We start from the raw sequence: 23,322 nt of genomic DNA, 5'->3' as shown, positions 1-23,322 counted from the left end.
GGATGAGTGTGACCGCGGGGAATGGATGGCTGGCCGCGGTCGGGATGGCTGTGACCGCGGGAAATGGCCTGTTGGCCGCAGGTGGAAACGCTTGCCGGCTGGTTTACAGGATATTTTGTTGTTCGCGTATCTTTTGATTGAACCGTTGGACTGCCAAGCTGTAAAGTGTGCTATAAAGCTGATACTTCCATCTTTGAGATCTCCAAATTTGAGCTGGATCAGAGGGTGAGAAGGCCTTCAATCGGGGGTAAACTTCTGACGGTTTGACTATGAGCTAAAAATCTGGTCTTCTATCTATTTTGTTAAGTTTTTCCCTAAGTTTCCTGAAAAGAGTCTTGGAACTACAAATACTAGAAAAACGTAATAAAAGTACTTGAAAGCAATAAGAAAACATAGAAAAAATATTTCAAAACGATCCATAAAAGTGGTCAAAATACGGTGTTATCAGTACTCTTGGAGAGTACATGCTGAACCAAGCCAGACCGAGAAGAAGAAACTACGTGATGAGGCTGCTCCAGCACTCAAGAGAAACACGAGCAGTTCCCGAGCCACCACAGATCTGATACATTGGGAAAGAGATCAACCCGAGAGTGGACTATGCAAGATGTTTCAAGAAGCTGAACATCAAACCCACGCCTTGCATTGATTATCATACACTCGAGATGCTTGGAATCAGAGAGGATGTGATCTGGTACATCGATGCACTTAAGCTGAGACCCTACATGGAGCTGAACCTTCCAACTTATCCCGAGCTAGTCCGCGAGTTCTTAGAAACTGTCACACTCCACCACACAAAGAGGAGGAACCCCAGAGCATCTGACGGCATCTTGTCATTCTCTATCCGCGGACAGACTTACTCGCTCACCATTTCTTCTTGTGAAGCTCTTAAACTTCCATACACTGATGGCATTCACCTTGAAGAAGAACCCGATTTTGACTTATGGAGAGAGATGGGTCATGGCGTCTATGATAGCGGGAAATCCAAATCAGCCATCTTTACTCATCCTGCAGTGAGAATTGTGCACAAACTCTTAGCACGCACGAATTTCTCTAGAGCCAACATGGGATGTGTTTTGAAGACCGAGCTCATTACACTTTAGATGCCATTTATGGACGACCCACGACTTGCCTACTTTGCCTGGATCATAGCACAGAACATGGTGAAGGTGAAGCATGATCTACATGGTTGCGAGGACGCTACTCCAGCTTATGGGTAAAGTGCAAAGACTTGAGATTAAGAAATAACTCTTCTTATTGCTTTAAGAAAATTACTCAAAACTTAAAGCTCTCAAACTATCTCTATAATCTCATGAGTCTACCACAACTTGGTGACTTCATATATATAGAGACTTATTGCCTAAACCCTAAACCAATTAGAAATACAATTTTCCTTTTCTTAGATAACTCCTAAGTATATTTAGATAACTCCTAAATATATATATTCCTAATCTGTTTAGGAAAAACTTACTGCTCAAGTTTACTTCAAGCTTAATCCAACATTCTCCCCTTTAAGCTTGAAGTCTACTCCTTCCACATCTTCAACTCCAATAAGCTTCCTCATTTCCTTGAACTTGATTCTTACAAGGGGTTTTGTCAAAATATCAGCCTTCTGCTCTGTTCCGGGAACATGCTCAACTCTTACCAACTCATTTTCAACACATTCGCGGATGAAGTGGTATCTTCTATGTATATGCTTGCTTCTTCCGTGAAAAACCGGATTCTTTGTAAGTTCTATTGCTGACTTGTTATCAATCCTGATAGTCACTTTCTTGCACACATCTCCAATGGCTTCGCTGAGTAGGTCTTGGAGCCAGATCGCCTGTTTTGCAGCCTCTGTTGCAGCCATAAACTCGGCTTCACAAGATGACATTGCAACAGTTTCCTGTTTCTGAGAACACCATGTAATAGGACAGTTATTCAGATAAAAAACATGTCCGGTTGTGCTCTTACCATCATCCACATCAATGTTGTGGCTACTGTCGCTATAACCTGTAAGTTCTGTTCCATTAGCCCGACAGAACTTAAGTCCAAGGGACAAAGTTCCCCTCAGATACCTTAGCACTTGTTTCAAGGCTACTCCATGAGATTCCTTTGGCTCGTGCATGTACCTGCTGAGTACGCCAACACAGAAGGACAAGTCGGGTTGTGTGTGAAGCAAATATTGTAGACATCCGATTCTTTTCCGATACTCTGTTTCATCAATGCCCTTTTAGACAACTTTAATCCCGAATCCATTGGTATATGAACCGAGTTACATTCTCCCATACTTGCTTCGTCTAGGATCTTAGTCGCATACCTTTGTTGTTTGAGTACAATGCCTCCTTGGTGTTGATGAACTTCTATGCCGAGATAGTAAGTTATTTTCGAATTTGCGAGCCATCTTTCTTTTGAATTCCAGAATGAGATCTAAACTTGAACCTGTAACAAGCAAATCATCGACATAGACAGCCACCAACAAGAGTTTATCCTTCTCTTGGTTCCGATATAGCGACGGTTCCTTCTAGCACTTGACAAACTTAAGCTCATTAAGGATAGCATTCAATTTGTTGTTCCAGGCTCTAGGAGCTTGTCTCAGTCCATAAAGTGCTTTGTTCAGCCTATAAACTTTGTCTTCACTCCCCTTGACAACAAATCCATCAGGCTGTGTGACATATACCACTTCCTTTAGTTCTCCATGAAGAAAAGTCGTTTTGACATCAAGATGGTGTATCTCTCAACCGTTTGATGCAGCCAGTGCTATGATGAGACGAACTGTTTTGATCCTTGCCACAGGAGCAAAAACTTCTTCAAAATCCACTCCGAACTTCTGCACATAACCTTTTGCTACTAATCTAGCTTTATACTTGTTAATGCTGCCATCAGAATTTCTTTTGATTTTAAAGACCTACTTCAACCCAATTGGCTTGATTCCGATGGGAGCATCTTCAAGGTTCCAAGTATTGTTTTTTTCAATGGAAGAGATCTCCTCCTCGCATGCATCTCTCCATTCCTTGAGTGCTTTGTCATAGTCCCACGGCTCATCATTCATACATAGCAGCAGACGCTCACCCTCAAGCTCGGCCAAGCAGACAAAATCGCTTAGATATCCAGGTCTTCTAGTCTCTCTTGTTGACCTTCTTAGCGGCTGAGCTATACTCTGTTCTTCTGGTATCTGCTGTTCTGTTTCTTCACTTGACTCTGTTTCCTCTTGGTTTGTATTTTCATCGAGAATTGGCTCTGTTTCATCGGCTTCATTATCCTCTCCACCTTCTCCGATGCTTTGTCCAAGATACCAAGAGTAAACATTCCTGAGTTTCTTTCTCCTTCTTTCCCTAGGTGGCTCCAACTCCAGCTTTTATCTTCATCGAAAAATACATCTCTGCTTACTGTTATTTTTCGACTTCTAGGATCAACCAATCGATATGCTTTTGACCCTGGTTCAGTGCCCAAATGCACAAGTACTCGCGACCTATCATCCAGTTTCTTCAGATGTTGCAAGTCTACTTTGGCATAGGAGATGCACCCGAACACACGTAGAAGTTCCACATTCGGTTTTCTATTCTTGAAAACTTCATAAGGTGTTTGTGCCTCCAAGGTTCTTGTCCCAACTCTGTTTATCAGGTAAGTCGCATGCCTTAATGCTTCTCCCAGAAGTAATTCGGTATGCTCATGTGTTTCATGATGCTTCTAGTCATCTCTAGCAAAGTCCGATTCCTTCTTTCCACAACGCCATTTTGCTGAGGAGAGTATGGTGCATTTAGGTGCCTCTTAATACCTTCATTATCACAAAACTCTTGAAACTCTTGAGACACAAATTCACCTCCTCTGTCTGTTCGGAAGGTTTTGATCGAAGCTCCTGTTTCTTGTTCGACCATGGCCTTGAACCTTTTAAATTTTGCAAACGCCTGACTCTTCTCCTTCATGAGTATCGTCCACATATACCTCGAGTGATCATCGATAAGCATGAAAATATACCGATTCTGAGCAGGTGTTGATGGTGTAATTGGTCCGCAAAGATCACCATGAATAAGCTCAAGTATGTTCTGTGCACGGTAAGATGTCGCCTTTGGGAACATATGTCTTGCTTGTTTTCCAAGTAAGCATGATGTACATGTTTCTTTCTCAACAGTTAGATTTGGTATTCCAATAACTCCTTTTTCATCATGGTCTTCATGTTTTCCAACCCAATATGTCCTAGTCTCGCGTGCCATCTTGTAGAATCGTTTAGATCCATAAGCTGTAAACACTTTGTAGCTTCAACCTCCATTCGAACCTTGTAAAATCTGTTACGAGATCGATGTGCCTTAACCAAGAGTCTTCCATCACAATCATGCAAGGTTAGATGATCTTCTTTCATTCTCACGTCGCATCCTGACTCAATAGCCTGCCCAAGGCTGATGATGTTACTCTTTAGACCTGGTATATAGTAGACATCTGCCAATATCTTCTTCTCACCATTCTTGGTTATAAACAGAATCGCCCCTTTGCCCTTGATGTCGATGCGGGAATCATCACCGAACCGTACCTTTCCAGTGATTGTCTCGTCTAGCCTTTTGAAATAAGTTCGATCACCAGTCATGTGATTGCTGGCCCCATTGTCCAGGTACCAGATGTGATCACCATCGGAACTTGTCTCAAAACAGTTGGGTTTGACGTTTCTTTCATTAAGGTATACAACCTCGTGCATCATCATCTGCTCGGCTTCTTGTGTATCTTTGTTGTCATCTGTTTCTTGTGCTTCTTGGAGTTTAAGCATCCTATCAGGACAATTCGACGCATAATGTCCTGTTTTATCGCATCTATAGCAAACAACTTTGGATTTATCTGTATATCCTCCGTTTTGTTGATTGCCGTAGCGACCACGTCCTCTGCCCCTTCCATAAAATCTTCCACCTCGTCCTCTACCTCTCCCACTGCTTTGCGAATCTTGTGTTTCCTGGTTCGCGTACATGAGCTTGCCCTGTTCTTCTTGCTGTTCTTCTTCGTCTGTGATTCTTTCTTCGTACGCTTTTAACCTCCCAACAATATCTTCGAAGCTTGTCTGGTTAAGGTCGAGGACTTGTTCAAGGGCAGCAATGATATGTATATATCTTCCTCGAGGAAGACTTTTGAGAAACTTTTTAACAAGCTTTGGCTCCTCAATTTCTTCTCCTAATGCTGCGACTTTTGTGGAAATCTCCGAAAGTTTTGCTGAGAAAACATCAATCGTATCGGTCTCCTTCATATTTATTCGATCAAATTCCGACATCAGAGTTTGGAACCTAGCCTCTTTTACCCTTTCTGCTCCCATATGTCGGGTTTTTATCGACTCCCAAACTTCTTTTGTGGTGTTTAGGTTTCCGACTGTTATGAGAAGAGATTCTGGTATTGATTGGAATAGAAGTGCTCTAGCTAGGTCATCTTTGTCTGCGTCTTTAACTCCTTGCTCGATCGTGTCCCATACCTTGTGGACTCTGAGTGCAACTTTCATTCTCATAGCCAACACGGTATAGTTTGTTGCATTCAACATCGGACATTGCACTGTGGAAGACACGCTCTCCTTTGGCTTGGTCGGATCTGTAGCAACGATATCACCCATCTCTATATAACGTATTATCTTCGTCTTAACACCTTAGCTCTGATACCAAATAAAGTGCAAAGACTGGCCGCGGTCGGGATGAGTGTGACCGCGGGGAATGGATGGCTGGCCGCGGTCGGGATGGCTGTGACCGCGGGAAATAGCCTGTTGGCCGCAGGTGGAAACACTTGCCGGCTGGTTTACAGGATATTTTGTTGTTCGCGTATCTTTTGATTGAACCGTTGGACTGCCAAGCTGTAAAGTGTGCTATAAAGCTGATACTTCCATCTTTGAGATCTCCAAATTTGAGCTGGATCAGAGGGTGAGAAGGCCTTCAATCGGGGGTAAACTTCTGACGGTTTGACTATGAGCTAAAAATCTGGTCTTCTATCTATTTTGTTAAGTTTTTCCCTAAGTTTCCTGAAAAGAGTCTTGGAACTACAAATACTAGAAAAACGTAATAAAAGTACTTGAAAGCAATAAGAAAACATAGAAAAAATATTTCAAAACGATCCATAAAAGTGGTCAAAATACGGTGTTATCAGTACTCTTGGAGAGTACATGCTGAACCAAGCCAGACCGAGAAGAAGAAACTACGTGATGAGGCTGCTCCAGCACTCAAGAGAAACACGAGCAGTTCCCGAGCCACCACAGATCTGATACATTGGGAAAGAGATCAACCCGAGAGTGGACTATGCAAGATGTTTCAAGAAGCTGAACATCAAACCCACGCCTTGCATTGATTATCATACACTCGAGATGCTTGGAATCAGAGAGGATGTGATCTGGTACATCGATGCACTTAAGCTGAGACCCTACATGGAGCTGAACCTTCCAACTTATCCCGAGCTAGTCCGCGAGTTCTTAGAAACTGTCACACTCCACCACACAAAGAGGAGGAACCCCAGAGCATCTGACGGCATCTTGTCATTCTCTATCCGCGGACAGACTTACTCGCTCACCATTTCTTCTTGTGAAGCTCTTAAACTTCCATACACTGATGGCATTCACCTTGAAGAAGAACCCGATTTTGACTTATGGAGAGAGATGGGTCATGGCGTCTATGATAGCGGGAAATCCAAATCAGCCCTCTTTACTCATCCTGCAGTGAGAATTGTGCACAAACTCTTAGCACGCACGAATTTCTCTAGAGCCAACATGGGATGTGTTTTGAAGACCGAGCTCATTACACTTTAGATGCCATTTATGGACGACCCACGACTTGCCTGCTTTGCCTGGATCATAGCACAGAACATGGTGAAGGTGAAGCATGATCTACATGGTTGCGAGGACGCTACTCCAGCTTATGGGTAAAGTGCAAAGACTTGAGATTAAGAAATAACTCTTCTTATTGCTTTAAGAAAATTACTCAAAACTTAAAGCTCTCAAACTATCTCTATAATCTCATGAGTCTACCACAACTTGGTGACTTCATATATATAGAGACTTATTGCCTAAACCCTAAACCAATTAGAAATACAATTTTCCTTTTCTTAGATAACTCCTAAGTATATTTAGATAACTCCTAAATATATATATTCCTAATCTGTTTAGGAAAAACTTGCTGCTCAAGTTTACTTCAAGCTTAATCCAACAATGGGAGCGCTATTATAGCGATACTACAGGCTGTAGGATTCGATTTCTCATCTGATGATCCACTTCCCGACGTCTGGTATGACCTACTTTATCTTTCTTGCGATCACACTATCTCTCGTGCCGCTTTCGATCCATACAGGTTTGGTTACAAGTATTGCACTGGCACCGAGGAGTACAGAGTCTGCTTACCTTCAGCATCAGTCCCGAGATTGTGTAACGGAGGACGTTCGCGATGGACTCCGGAACGCGATGAGTTTCTACCATCTGTGCCTCGTCTACCATTCGCCATCGGCCAATACATAGTGGCCAAGGCGAAGCCGAAGCGCGATGCAGATGCAGCACGTGCTCACTTTCAGCCATCTGTTTTGACCGGCCACACTTAATCATCGACATCGTCACACACACATTCTGACCTGGAGCGCAGAGTTGAGAGACAAGGACGACGCTTTGAGCGCATTGTCACCTTTCTACAGGAACAGCACCGGTTTGAAGCAGACACATCGAAGGATGAGTGATTGATCAGCACTTCACTGTCATTTGACAGCCATAACGGTTCTATTAGCATTTTCTTTTCTTTTATCTTATTTTATTTTCGCTTTTATCCACCAACTACCCCACACAGATAAACCATCCCAAAATAACTAAGTATAGAAGATGGGAGAGCCGTGATCATCAAAACGGGAGAGCCGTTCTCACCAAGGCAAGAAGGAGAGCCGTTTTTACCGAGAAAGGCGGGAGAGCCGCGATCGCCAGGTGGGAGAGCCGAGAAGAAGGAGATGGGCCGAGCCGTATAACATAATGATAGACAAGACTTTTTATGGTCTCAGGGCTATCAATCCCCTTGTCAATGTAGCACAAAGAGGTTTATCAATCCAAATGTGGTGTTAGACACTAAGCTATATGTTCAAGTTCTTAATTCAAGCAAACAAGAATAGGTTTTGATTAATCTAGAGACAACTATAAACATAAACAGGTTTAAAGACAAATGACAATGACAAATGATGTGAATATGATATGATGGAGGCATGAGATTCTAGACATGATAGTTGGTTAGGGTGCCTTGGTGTTAAACTAGAAATGCTAATGACAATGATGAGACATGATTCAAATGATTAAGAACTCTAATCTAGGTTAATCCTCTCATGAAGGTATTAACCCCTATACTAATCCATTTTCAAACCAAATTCCCATTTGTGAAACATGAATCAATATGCATTAACAAACAGCTCTTAATGATCATTCAAGCATTTAACAAATCATTCCCATGATGAAAAATTACTTAAACCTCTAACACAACTCTTTCAGGAATTTCATCAAACACTTTTGGTGCATGAAATTCCCAGAATCTAGATCTCAAGTGATTATCAAGGATCTAGCATAGAGAACAGCTGTTTAGAGAGATGAATCAATGAATCTAGCCCTAAGCACTCCTAATCTAACACTTTAGCACCCTAACCTACACATCTAGAACCTCATTAAGGTGACTACTCACTAATCATACTAATCTCTCTTAAACTTTTGCAAGTTGAGTAGATTAGCATGATTAATGATGAGAAATGGAGATGGAGATGATAGATTCAAAAGAAAACAGCTTTAAACACCCAGATCTCCTTAAACTCTCTTGATTAAACACTCAAATAAAGATATTTCTCTTCTTAATGGAGTCTTTTCACCAAAGAGGCAAGAGACAAAGGGAATAAAACTTAGTTCTCCCCCAAAAAAACCCTAAAAAGAATTTATACCTTCTTAAAAACGAACCGGGTCAGCCCGGAACAAACCGGGTCCTGACCCGGCTTTAATGGATAAAGTGGGAAAAGCTGCGGGTCGGTTCAGTATGTCCCAGGCCGCACACCTAAGTCGCAGTAGATGAAGACTTGTCTTGTGAGGCTTGAATCACCTTGTCGGAGCCGCACGCCTATCTAGGAGTAAATTGCGAGTGTTTCTGCGGCATGGTCTCCTTCCTCTCCAACTCGCAGGGCTGAGCCGGTTTCTGGGGGATGTAGAAACTGTGCGGGTTGGTCTCTATTGCACTTAGGTCGCAGGCTCAAGTCGGAGTGAATTCCGAGTGATCGTGCGGCATAGATCCAGGCGCGGATGACTCGCATGCCTAAGTCGCACGATTGTGGACTTAGCATTTCTCTTGCTCGGGAGCTCCAGACCTCTTCCAGTGATAGTTTACCCGCACATTTCAACTCGCAGCATCAGCATTCAGGCGTTCATCTTCAGGCCTGCGGGTTAACCAAGTCGCAAGACCATCTCGCAGCATCCAGAGCAGCTTAGATCACTTCGCATTCCGGAGAGTGTAACTCCTGTGATACTTGTCCGAATTGAATGATTTCGGTTGCAGAAGACAGAGGACTCATTTATCTCCAACTTTTGTGAAGGAAGTTTCAGTGCTTGGGAGGTGGAAGGCTTCCTGGAGGGCACATCTTTGCAGTGCATGTATACGACCAGAGAGAGGCGTCTAGACATGTGTCCATTCCGGAGGCCGTATCTTCCTGCTCATAGATCCGAATTGAATGCTCTTGGACGTTCTGGAAAGAAGACTCAAATGTCTCTGATTCTCATGAAGGACCCGGAAGCTGAATCGGCCTGGAAGTGCACCGTCCTTCGCATCCTTCAGAACTGATCTGCTCGGTCCGGAATACCTGCGAGACTGGGGTTCCTTCCGACAAGCTTATCTCTCTGCTCACGCGTCCGAATTCCACGATTCCACTTGCTAAGAGACCGTGATGCAATGCTCTCCAACTTCTATGAAGCACCCGCCGTCTGAATCGGACCGGAAGGCTCCCCGGACAGGCGATTTCTGAAACATGATTGCACCCGGAGATTTTGGCCGATACACTTCACTCGCGGTACGTGTTTTGGTCGACAAAGTTCACCCGCGGTACGTGAAAATGGTCGACAAAACCTTCCTGGCCAGCGAGAATGGCCGATAACCTCCATAGACCCAAGTTTTCCACTTTTTCAAGCTTTGCTCACCATTCCACCTCCTTGATTCATCTTTTCAGCTCCACATTCACCTGATAGACACTCAAAACATGCAATAGACTGATTGGGACCTAATGCATCTCCTAAGTTCTAAAACAAACCCTAAGGACCTAAAATGCATGAAATAAAACATGATTTGGAGTGATTTATGCAACCTAAATGATGCAAATTATGAACATATCAACTCCCCCACACTTGTCCTTTGCTTGTCCTCAAGCAAAAAGAGCAAATGAGAGAAAGAGGTTGTATGCAATGGGAGTTCACATTTTCTTTTTGAGAGAAGTGATCACAATGAGAACTCAAGTTCATGCTCAATTATGCAATGCAAAGTCATACTCAGATATATATCAACTCAGCAAGGAATCTCCACAAGTTCATCTCTCTCTCAACTCTTTCACATTCATTAAGCTTTTATCAGGTGGATCTCATGATGCAAGGTTTAAACAAGCTGGCTTGGCTAGGGAGAGGCTATGAGATTAAAATGATCTCATCAGTGTTCAAGTGGGTTAAATGCAGCAAAGGGATCTCTCTATGAATGATCAAACTTTGGCAGAATGCTAAAGGTAAAAAGCAACCTATGCATACAAGGGCAAAGACTCATCACACCCCACCCTCTACTCAAAGCTTCCTCACTTGCTCAAAAATCCTCACTTTTCACTCTCATTTTCCTCTCACTAGGGGATTCACTTTTCACTTTTCCTCTCAAGTCTTGGAACTCAAACTTTACACAGCTCTTTTTCTTTTACAACTTCTAGCCTCTTCTTTCTTTCTTAACAAAACATTTGAGCCTTTGGCTTCTTTTCTTCCTTTTTCACTTAGAGACTAGACTCTTTCTTTTCAACAAACCAGAGCTTATTTTCTCAAAACACCAAGACTGACTTCTTTTTCTTTCATTCCCCTAGTTATTTTCACTCTCTCTTTCCCACTCATCTCACCTTTTTCCACTCACCAAAGAGTCTTTTCCCCCACACTTAATCCTCGCCAAAACTCTCAGTTCCTTGATGTTGGAACACAGCACTCAATGAGACTTGCCCTTGTCGCTCTAAACCTAACACTTTCTGCTAAGTTTGATCCAAGGTGGCCTTTCAATTCACACACAAACATTGGCTTAAAAGAAGGATGGGTTCAAGGTATGGGAACTGATCCTTGATGTGGATTCAGCTACTTGAGCTAAGGAAAAGAGTGGTGAAAACAGTGGTTCTAGCTCAAGTATGTATATTGGTATCCACAAGCTTTTTTCAAACAATGCATCACAACATATTTTCAAGTCAGGTTCAAAGTTCCCACTTAATTAGAGTTGAGTTCAATTCAAACTTGCTTCTCAGATTCAAATCATTTCAGACTTTGCAAGCACAGAAAAAGATTCACAAGCATATTCAATTCAAGTTCTCAAAGTGATGTACTCTCTAGAAAACCTATCATTACTCCTTGCAAGATGCAACCTACATGCAAATGCAATCTAGACTCAATCCTAAAAATGAGAATGCAACTACATGATCATTTTTTTTTTTTTTGTGTAAAATTTTCAGATTTTTCCATTTTTTTTGGTTTTTATATGCACTTAGATGAATATGCAACTAGAATGTGACTCAAGACTCAAAGTGTAAAATAAGAAAATAGAAAACATGATTAGTTAAGGATAAAACTCCTCCCCCACACTTAGATAACACAGTCCCTTGTGTTATAAAAGTATGAGAAAGAAGTGAAACCAAAGCAAACAGGCAAAATGCAAAAGAGAAAGAAAAGCTACATGCTATTTACAAGGTTTTGAGTGGTACCTAGTGGCTGTTGAAATCGGACCCCAATGAGTATGAGGGGTTCGATGTGTGGCCTGACGGTGTTTCCCAAGAATGGTGGCTGGCTTCATCACTTCCGTCGTCAAGATCTACCCAAGTGGTTCCATATGTGACCAAGGCTGTGCAGTTCATGGAACTCTCCCCAACTTCCTCTCTGTTCCTTGGTGAAACCGGTGCTGGAGCTCCACCTTTGCAAGGGATTTCAAGCTTCTTGATCCTCTTCTTCATCTCCTTGATGCATTTGGCCATCTTGTGGATGGTTTTGTCTTGGTACTTGCACCATTGTTGGAGAATACCAATCTTCTGTTGAGCTCTGAACCCTGAAGTGCCTGGTTCCTCCCAGTTGTAATCATCAAAGTGATATCTGTTTCCACCAAGACGTTTTTGAGGTGGGGGCAGATCATCATCTTGAGCACCAGCTGCACTTGTGGTAGCATCTTCAGCGGTTGCTTTCTTTCCCTTTGAGGCTTCTTCTCTGCAAGCTTGCTTGTATGTGAGGATTGGTGGATCAGTTTGGACATTGTACAGCTCTTCCTTCAGCAAGAAGAAGTGAATGTTCCTTTTAACTTGGACTGTGGTGATGGAGGGATTGGGTAGGAGAACTTGGGCTGGTTCACTGATGAGTGTCTTGAAGTTGTAGACTACCTTGGTACCCAATTTTGTGCGACCTGGTCATCTTCTGTCTAATCCGCACAACCATCCCGCAGCACTTGGTACTTAGGCATTCTAGCCGTTCCTCTTTTTGCTGCGACTTGGTTTCCTAGGCTTCTAGGTCGCACGCCCACGCCGCAGGGTTTTGTCACTTAGGCTCCTTAGCCGTTCTCTTCATGCTGCGACCTAACCCTCCTCTTTCCAGGTCGCACGACCATCTCGGAGTGAATTGCGAATGATCGTGCGACTTAGCCTCCTTGGGTATCAAGCCGCAGCACCAGGTCGCACAGGTTTGGACTTAGGCGTTTTTGGACTCCTCCTGTTTAGTGCGGCCTGGCCTTCCTCTTTCCAGGTCGCACGACCATCTCGGAGTAGATTGCGAATGATCGTGCGACTTAGTCTCCCAGGGTTCTAGGCCGCAGCACCAGGTCGCACAGTTTTGGACTTAGAACCTTCGGCCTTCTTCTTTCTGGTGCGGCTCAGCGTCTACGCTTCTAGGTCGCACGCCCAAGCCGGAGTAAATTCCGAACCTTGCTGCGGCCTGGCTCCCTTTCTTCTGACCCGCACACCCATCCCGCAGCAAATGGGACTTAAACATTTCGGGCTTCTCAAGGTATTGTGCGGCCAGGGTTCTTTCACTCCAGGTAGCACGCTTATCTCGCAGGTTTTGGGACTTAAACTCTTTGGCCTCCCTTCTTTTTGTGCGGCCTGGCCTCCATGTTTCTAGGTCGCACACTCAAGCCGGAGTGAATTCCGAATAGACGTGCGACCTAGCTCCCTCTCTTCTGACCCGCACACCCATCCCGCAGTAAATGGGACTTAAACATTTCGGGCTTCTCAAGGTATTGTGCGGCCAGGGTTCTTTCACACCAGGTAGCACGCTTATCTCGCAGGTTTTGGGACTTAAACTCTTTGGCCTCCCTTCTTTTTGTGCGGCCTGGCCTCCATGTTTCTAGGTCGCACACTCAAGCCGGAGTGAATTCCGAATAGACGTGCGACCTAGCTCCCTCTCTTCTGACCCGCACACCCATCCCGCAGTAAATGGGACTTAAACATTTCGGGCTTCTCAAGGTATTGTGCGGCCAGGGTTCTTTCACACCAGGTAGCACGCCCAGGCCGGAGTAAATCGCGAGTCTTGCTGCGGCCTGGGTTCTTCATGCACTAACCCGCACACCTAGGTAGCACTGAGGCGTTCTTCGAGTTTTTCTGGCTTTAAACAGTCCTCTCAGCTCTCTCACATGCTCCATTCCATTCATCACAAGTTATGTCCTCCAAGGGTCACCTAGTACCTGAGACCAACTCACAAAACCCATCAAAAAGTTCTAAAACATAAAGGAAAAGAGAAGAAACCAAAAGAACTATGTACAAAGATAAGCTTGGGGTGTCTCCCAAGAGCACTTTGTTTAAAGTCTCTAAGTTTGACTTTGAGAACCTGTTTAACAGGCTGGTGGATCAAGAAGAGGAACTGTTGTAGCCTCCTCTTTCCCTTGTGAAACTAAGTAATGCTTGACTCTCTGTCCATTCACCACAAATTCCTGACCATTCTTTCCTTTTAAGACAATGGCACCATAAGGCCTCACTTCAAGAACTTTGAAAGGTCCAGACCACCTAGACTTAAGCTTTCCTGGAAACAACTTAAGCCTGGAGTTGAAAAGCAAGACCAAATCACCATACTTGAACTCTCTCTTCAGAATCTTTTGATCATGTAGGACCTTGGTCTTCTCCTTATAGATCTTTGAGCTTTCAAAAGCTTCTCCTGATCTCCTCAAGTTCATGAAGTTGCATGATCCTTTTCTCTTGAGCTGTTTTGATATCAAAGTTTAGAAACTTCACAGCCCACATAGCTTTGTACTCCAACTCAACAGGAAGGTGGCAGCTCTTCCCATATAGCAGACTGAATGGTGATGTTCCAATTGGAGTTTTAAAGGCAGTCCTGTAAGCCCATAATGCATCATCTAGCCTTTTGCTCCAATCTCTTCTGCTTGAGCTGACAGTCCTTTCCAGAATGGCCTTGATTTGTCTATTAGATACCTCCACTTGGCCACTAGTTTGGGGATGATATGGAGTAGCTATCTTGTGTTTAACTCCATGCTTTCTCAATAAACCTTCCAGAGTCTTGTTCAAAAAGTGGGATCCTCCATCAGAAATGACAACCCTTGGAACTCCAAACCTTGGGAAGATGATGCTCTTAAACAGCTTTACTACAACCTTGGAATCATTGGTAGGGGAAGCAATGGCCTCAACCCATTTGGACACATAGTCCACAGCAACAAGTATGTATTGATTTCCAAAGGATGAAATGAAAGGTCCCATAAAGTCAATCCCCCAACAATCAAAGATCTCCACTTCTAGAATGGGGTTTTGAGGCATCTCACTTCTTTTAGATATGTTCCCATGCCTCTGACAGGCATCACATGCTGCAACCACCAACTGGGCATCTTTGAACATTGTAGGCCACCAGAACCCACTTTGAAGAACCTTTGCCACAGTTTTGAATGCCCCCATGTGACCTCCAAAAGCAGAACCATGACATTCCTGCAACACAGGTTGCATCTCCTCTTCAGCAAGACACCTTCTGTATAACTGATCCTTGTTCAGAACATAGAGGTAGGGCTCATCCCAATAGTATCTCTGGACATCTCTGAAGAATTTTTTCCTCTTGTAAGCATCCAATTCAGGGGGCTCCACCCCACATGCAAGATAGTTCACTATATCTGCAAACCAAGGCATCCTCCTTTCTTGAATGCTTTCTACTTCCTCAAACTCCAAGTAGGAATGGAGCACCATCAGAGACTCTTCAGGCAAAGCATCATCTATGGGGACTTTTTCTTCAATCCTCAGCCTTGAGAGATGGTCTGCAGCACCATTCTCAATCCCCTTTTTATCAAGCACCTCCATATCAAACTCTTGGAGCAATAGAACCCATCTCAACAGCCTTGGTTTGGCATCTTTCTTGGTCATCAAGTACCTGAGGGCTGCATGATCAGTATACACAATGACCTTTGATCCCACCAGGTAGCTTCTGAACTTATCAAAGGCAAAAACTATTGCCAGCATTTCCTTTTCAGTTGTAGCATACTTCTCTTGGGCAGAGTCAAGTGTTCTACTGGCATAGTAGATCACATGCAACTTCTTGTCTTTCTTTTGTCCAAGTACTGCTCCAACAGCAAAGTCAGAAGCATCTGTCATGACCTCAAAAGGTAGAGACCAGTCTGGTGCCTGAACTATTGGTGCACTAACCAATGCCTCCTTGATCAACTTAAAGGCTTCTTCACATTCAGCATCAAAGGTGAAATCCACTTCCTTACACAACAGTCTTGTTAAGGGCCTGGCAATCCTTGAGAAGTCCTTTATGAATCTTCTATAAAACCCTGCATGACCCAGGAAGCTCCTTATCCCTTTAACAGAAGTGGGGGTTTGCAGATTTACCATCACTTCCACCTTTGCCTTATCAACCTCAATGCCCTTTTCAGAGATCTTGTGCCCAAGAACTATCCCTTCTTGCACCATGAAATGACACTTCTCCCAGTTCAGCACCAAGTTGTGTTGCTCACATCTCTCCAACACCTGTGTCAAATTAGAGAGACAATCCGAGAAGGAGGAGCCATAGACACTAAAGTCATCCATGAACACCTCAACTTTCTCTTCAATAATGTCAGAGAAAATGTGCATCATACATCTTTGAAAAGTGGCCGGTGCATTACATAAACCGAAAGGCATTCTCCTATAAGCGTAAGTGCCATAAGGGCATGTGAATGTTGTTTTCTCTTGATCTCTTGGATCTATGGGAATTTGGAAAAATCCAGAGTACCCATCGAGAAAACAAAAATAAGGATGATTAGCTAACCTTTCAAGCATTTGATCAATGAATGGTAAAGGAAAATGATCTTTTCTAGAAGCAGAATTCAATTTCCTATAGTCAATGCACATGCGATGGCCAGTTATTGTTCTTTGAGCTATGAGTTCATCCTTATCGTTTTTCACCACTGTGATCCCACCTTTCTTGGGTACAACATGAACAGGAGACACCCATCTTGAGTCAGAGATTGGGTAAATTATCCCTGCCTCAAGAAGCTTTAGTATCTCCTTCTTAACCACTTCCCTAAGGTTGGGGTTAAGTCTACGTTGGTGCTCAATAGAGGACATAGATTGGTCCTCTAGGTGGATCCTATGGGTGCAGATGTCAGGAGAGATCCCTCTAATATCAGCCAAAGAATACCCTATGGCTCTCCTGAACTTTCTTATTTCATTCAGCAATGCACTCTCTTGGTCCTCTAATAGGCTATCATTGATGATGACAGGATATGTGGAGTTTAGTCCTAAGAAAGCATACCTGAGCCCTGTTGGTAGAGGTTTGAGCTCAACAGAGGGTGCATCAGCCTCATTCCAGTCCTGGTCCAAGCTGCTTTGGCTGGTGACTGATTCTTGGATTGCCAAAACCTCAGTGCCATTCTGTTCCAGCTCCACAAACCTTGTCTCAGGACCCAGCTCTCTTGCATTGTCCAGATACAGCTTATACCCTTCACTTGCTTCAGCCAAGAGCCCATTGTCTCCTTGTTCTTGAGTTAGAGTAGCTTGAAGAGGATCCTCAGTGTTCAGCTCCTCAAGCAACTCATCAGCCAACTGATCCATTGTCTCTACATAGAAACATTGACCTTCAATGGTGGGCTTCTTCATCATCTCATTCACATCAAACTTGAGCTTTTCAGACCCAAGTTGAAGCTCTATTATCCCACCTCTCACATCAATAATAGCTCCTGCAGTGGCTAAGAATGGTCTGCCCAAGATAAGAGGATCTACTGGCTCTTCATCCATCTCCAGCACAACAAAATCTGTTGGAACCTCAAAACCACCTATCTTGACAGGTAGATCTTCCAACATACCAACAGGCAATCTAACTGATCTATCTGCAAGGATAAGAGAAATCTTCGAAGGTTTGAAAACTCTAAAGCCCAGCTTCTGTGCTATGGAGAATGGCATCAAGCTGACTGATGCTCCTAAATCACAAAGACATCCAGAGAATAGAAGAGGTCCAATGGCACAAGGGAGTGTGAAGCTCCCTGGATCAGTTAACTTCCTTGGAATGGACTTCCTCTGAATGATAGCACTGCATTCATGACTTAGTACTACCATGCCTTGAAGCTCTTTTGTCTTGTTCAGAATAGCATCCTTCAAAAACTTCCCCATCTTTGGCATCATTAAGAATGCATCAATGAGAGGCATTGTGAGTGGTGTCTCTTTGAGTGCCTTCTCAAATACAGCTCTTGCCTTGTCCACTAGTTGCTTCTTAAATCTCCCTGGAAATGGGAGCTTGGGTTGGTATGGAGGTGGTGGCACATACTTCTTCTCTGGTTCTGGTTCCTTTGCTACCTCTTTACCCTTTTTTGACCTTGGTTTCTCAGCAACTTGATCATCCTTTAAGGCTGCCTCCCCCTCAGGTTGATCATTGTCCTCAATGATCACATTGTTGTTCTCAATACCAGGTAACTCCTTGCCACTCCTCAGTGTTATGGCCTTGGCATATTCCTTGGGGTTGGGTTCTGGTTTTCCAGGTAGGTGACCTTGGTTCCTTGAGCTTGATGCCTGGTTTTGCTTCAGTTCCTTGATTTCCTGCTGCATAGTCTGTTGACCCTGAAGTAGTTGTTGCAGAATACCAACCATATCTGTACCCATCTGTGGTTGCTGTTGAACCATTGGTGGCTGAAACTGTTGTTGAACCGGCGCCTGCTGTTGGAACTGTGGTGGACCAAACCCTGGTGGTGCCTTTGGCTGCTGTGAAGTGTAACCAGTGCCCTGAAATGGTTGCTGTTGCTGACCAAAACTCTGATTCTGACCAAATTGATTCTTGGGTTGGAATGACCCTTGAAAGTTGTGCTTGGGAACAAAGTTCTTTGGAGCTTGAGAATTGGGATAGACCTGGTCTTGTGGGTTAGCTACATTGGTGTTCCTGTAAGAGAGGTTTGGATTGGCATTACCATACTGATATCTTTGGAACCTCTGATTCCCAATGTAGTTGAGCTCCTCTTGGGTAAGACCTTCTTCACTTATGTTCTCAAAAATTTGAGAAGGTTCCTCATACTCTCCAACAAAATGCATTGGCTTCTGAGTGGTGAATTTCAGCTTGTCCAATTCACTCCTCAACTCCTTAACTTCTCTGGTGAGCCTCTGTTCTGAGCTTGAACCTTCAGACCTATTTGATCTGTCATAGTCTTCACCATAAGTATCATTGCTCAATGCTAAGTTCTCCACTAGCTCTAAAGCAGCATGAATCTCTTTACCCAGAAAGTTCCGATTGGAAGCAGTATCCAGCTGGTTTCTAATCTTGGGAAGAGCTCCCCTATACAGTGTGCTGAGAAGAGAAGCCTCACTAAACCCATGGTGTGGGCATTGGTTTGTGTAGCTCCTGAATCTCTCATATGCTTCACCAAAACTTTCATTTCTTTGCTGAGTGAAGCTAGAGATTTGGTTCCTTAGTTTTGCAGTTCTTGAGGTAGAGAAGAACTTAGATAAGAAGGCTTGCTTGCATTGCTCCCAGGTTTGAATGGAGCCTCTTGGAAGATTCTTCTCCCATTGATGAGCTTTATCACTAAGACTGAATGGGAATAGTCTTAGCTTAAAGCTGTCTTCTGAAACTCCATTTATCTTGGTCAGATCACACACCTTATCAAACTGGTCCAAGTGTTCCAAGGGATCTTCCATTGCTAACCCATGGAACTTTGAGTTCTGGACCATATTCAGCAATGATGCTTTCACTTCAAAGTTGTTGTTCTGCACAGGTGGTGCCTGAATACCAGCTCCATACTGATGAGCATTGGCCCTGTCATTCTCGCCAACATAGATTTGGGGTTGCTCATATCTTCTTTGTTGTGGTTGGAAAGGGTGGGGTTGGTGGTGCACCTGGTGTCTTTGTTGAACATTGGCCTGATGCCTCTGTTGATGAGCCTGAGCTTGTCCCTGGTGGACATAGGCTTGTTGGTGGTGCACCTGTTCCTGCTGAACATTGCCCTGGTGAAACCCCTGACCAACTCCAATACCAGCTCCCTGACCTTGAGCCTGTTGCTCCTGAACTGGTTGTTCCATATCTACCACGTGATCTCCTTGTTCTGCCATCTCAGTCTGATCAATGTGTCTACCACGTCTGTCTCTTCTCCTCCTTGGTACCAAAAGGTTGATGTTGTCGTTTAGAGGAAAAGGAGGACCACAGCTTCTTGATCTAGACCTGGTGTTCATACACCTGAAATCACAAACAGAACTTGAAGGGAATCAGTAAAAACAAGAAAGTAGGCACTTGATCTCAAGAACAGATCAGAGCTTAATGCTAATCAAACCACAATTTGGCAACGGCGCCAATTGATAGACAAGACTTTTTATGGTCTCAGGGCTATCAATCCCCTTGTCAATGTAGCACAAAGAGGTTTATCAATCCAAATGTGGTGTTAGACACTAAGCTATATGTTCAAGTTCTTAATTCAAGCAAACAAGAATAGGTTTTGATTAATCTAGAGACAACTATAAACATAAACAGGTTTAAAGACAAATGACAATGACAAATGATGTGAATATGATATGATGGAGGCATGAGATTCTAGACATGATAGTTGGTTAGGGTGCCTTGGTGTTAAACTAGAAATGCTAATGACAATGATGAGACATGATTCAAATGATTAAGAACTCTAATCTAGGTTAATCCTCTCATGAAGGTATTAACCCCTATACTAATCCATTTTCAAACCAAATTCCCATTTGTGAAACATGAATCAATATGCATTAACAAACAGCTCTTAATGATCATTCAAGCATTTAACAAATCATTCCCATGATGAAAAATTACTTAAACCTCTAACACAACTCTTTCAGGAATTTCATCAAACACTTTTGGTGCATGAAATTCCCAGAATCTAGATCTCAAGTGATTATCAAGGATCTAGCATAGAGAACAGCTGTTTAGAGAGATGAATCAATGAATCTAGCCCTAAGCACTCCTAATCTAACACTTTAGCACCCTAACCTACACATCTAGAACCTCATTAAGGTGACTACTCACTAATCATACTAATCTCTCTTAAACCTTTGCAAGTTGAGTAGATTAGGATGATTAATGATGAGAAATGGAGATGGAGATGATAGATTCAAAAGAAAACAGCTTTAAACACCCAGATCTCTTTAAACTCTCTTGATTAAAAACTCAAATAAAGATATTTCTCTTCTTAATGGAGTCTTTTCACCAAAGAGGCAAGAGACAAAGGGAATAAAACTTAGTTCTCCCCCAAAAAAACCCTAAAAAGTATTTATACCTTCTTAAAAACGAACCGGATCAGCCCGGAACAAACCGGGTCCTGACCCGGCTTTAATGGATAAAGTGGGAAAAGCTGCGGGTCGGTTCAGTATGTCCCAGGCCGCACACCTAAGTCGCAGTAGATGAAGACTTGTCTTGTGAGGCTTGAATCGCCTTCTCGGAGCCGCACGCCTATCTAGGAGTAAATTGCGAGTGTTTCTGCGGCATGGTCTCCTTCCTCTCCAACTCGCAGGGCTGAGCCGGTTTCTGGGGGATGTAGAAACTGTGCGGGTTGGTCTCTATTGCACTTAGGTCGCAGGCTCAAGTCGGAGTGAATTCCGAGTGATCGTGCGGCATAGATCCAGGCGCGGATGACTCGCATGCCTAAGTCGCACGATTGTGGACTTAGCATTTCTCTTGCTCGGGAGCTCCAGACCTCTTCCAGTGATAGTTTACCCGCACATTTCAACTCGCAGCATCAGCATTCAGGCGTTCATCTTCAGGCCTGCGGGTTAACCAAGTCGCAAGACCATCTCGCAGCATCCAGAGCAGCTTAGATCACTTCGCATTCCGGAGAGTCTAACTCCTGTGATACTTGTCCGAATTGAATGATTTCGGTTGCAGAAGACAGAGGACTCATTTATCTCCAACTTTTGTGAAGGAAGTTTCAGTGCTTGGGAGGTGGAAGGCTTCCTGGAGGGCACATCTTTGTAGTGCATGTATACGACCAGAGAGAGGCGTCTAGACATGTGTCCATTCCGGAGGCCGTATCTTCCTTCTCATAGATCCGAATTGAATGCTCTTGGACGTTCTGGAAAGAAGACTCAAATGTCTCTGATTCTCATGAAGGACCCGGAAGCTGAATCGGCCTGGAAGTGCACCGTCCTTCGCATCCTTCAGAACTGATCTGCTCGGTCCGGAATACCTGCGAGACTGGGGTTCCTTCCGACAAGCTTATCTCTCTGCTCACGCGTCCGAATTCCACGATTCCACTTGCTAAGAGACCGTGATGCAATGCTCTCCAACTTCTATGAAGCACCCGCCGTCTGAATCGGACCGGAAGGCTCCCCGGACAGGCGATTTCTGAAACATGATTGCACCCGGAGATTTTGGCCGATACACTTCACTCGCGGTACGTGTTTTGGTCGACAAAGTTCACCCGCGGTACGTGAAAATGGTCGACAAAACCTTCCTGGCCAGCGAGAATGGCCGATAACCTCCATAGACCCAAGTTTTCCACTTTTTCAAGCTTTGCTCACCATTCCACCTCCTTGATTCATCTTTTCAGCTCCACATTCACCTGATAGACACTCAAAACATGCAATAGACTGATTGGGACCTAATGCATCTCCTAAGTTCTAAAACAAACCCTAAGGACCTAAAATGCATGAAATAAAACATGATTTGGAGTGATTTATGCAACCTAAATGATGCAAATTATGAACATATCAATAGCTCATTTGTGGTTAGCACTAGACTAGGCGGTATCTAGAGTATTTGCACTACGAACACCCACCAGAGGACTTCTATTCATGGAGATTCTTTCTGACAGGATATACTAGCTCATTTTATCTGACCTTAATATTGATATCTAAATTTCTCATCAATGATTTTAAGCAGGCATCGAGATATACATCTAGGACGTCTTTTACCCTCATTTTTACCACTCTTTGTCATCCTAGATAGCCAGTTCATCTTTATCTGGTACCATACCCTAAACCCAAAACCCTTAACCCTTGTTTTCAATCCTCATGCATTCTCTCTTTAGTTTATATCAGCAGATATGTGCAAAAACGTCGGAGAGAAGAGGAGCGACGCAGTTTTCAGTCACCCACAAGGAAGACTGAATGGAATTGAGAAGGAAGAGTATCAGAAACCTTATTAAGCTTTACAAGACTGATTTTAATTGGTAATTTCGTGCTCTCTATGATTCTATATCTAAAGGTGTTCCCTCTTTCAAAAAAAAAATAAAAATGAATGAAAATAGAGGGAAACAAAAAGCCTAATGAGTCTTAGATTGTCAAAAATTTTGGAGCAAGAAGCAACCACTATTCGTTTGAAGAGCTATGGTTTTGAAAAGTTTACAAAAATCTAAGTTTGGGGGAGTTAGGAGAGAACCTGAGGAAGAAGACCAGGAATCTATGGCAAGAAGAAAGTGACTGGAAACTGTGGACCTCAACAGCTTCACTCTCTCTTGCGGTTTTTCATAATATATTGCATTCCTCCAGATCTTCAGGTAACCCGTAAACACTTTAAGCCTACCCCTAGAATAACCCTCTTGACACCTAGCCTAGATTGCCTTGTTTTAACACTTCTTTGACGAGAACCACCGAAATTCTTAATAAATGTTAAGAGCTAGTTGACTGGAAGTTAGATCTTAGTGCAATAGATTTCCGCATGACGGATTGACGGACTAGTTATGCCCGTATTGCTAGTAAGAATTTTCTAGGCTATTCCTGATTGATGCATAACGATTG

The 23,322-nt window shown here is 43.5% G+C and overlaps 1 protein-coding gene and 1 non-coding gene across 2 annotated transcripts; one reads left to right on the top strand and one right to left on the bottom strand.

The window, feature by feature from the left end:
- Positions 1-4,108: 4,108 nt before the first annotated feature.
- On the bottom strand, positions 4,109-5,557 carry LOC112087473. Its single transcript, XM_024157390.1, has one exon. The coding sequence runs from the start codon at positions 5,555-5,557 to the stop codon at positions 4,109-4,111; it is 1,449 nt and encodes a 482-aa protein (XP_024013158.1).
- A 13,383-nt stretch (positions 5,558-18,940) lies between these two features.
- On the top strand, positions 18,941-19,047 carry LOC112087691. Its single transcript, XR_002900236.1, has one exon. It is a non-coding gene; the product is annotated as a small nucleolar RNA R71 (small nucleolar RNA).
- The last annotated feature ends 4,275 nt before the right edge of the window (positions 19,048-23,322 follow it).

The sequence above is a fragment of the Eutrema salsugineum genome, unplaced genomic scaffold (genome assembly GCF_000478725.1).
Source record: "Eutrema salsugineum unplaced genomic scaffold, Eutsalg1_0 scaffold_17, whole genome shotgun sequence".
NCBI lineage: Eukaryota > Viridiplantae > Streptophyta > Magnoliopsida > Brassicales > Brassicaceae > Eutrema > Eutrema salsugineum.
This window is presented reverse-complemented; position numbering and strand designations above follow the sequence as displayed.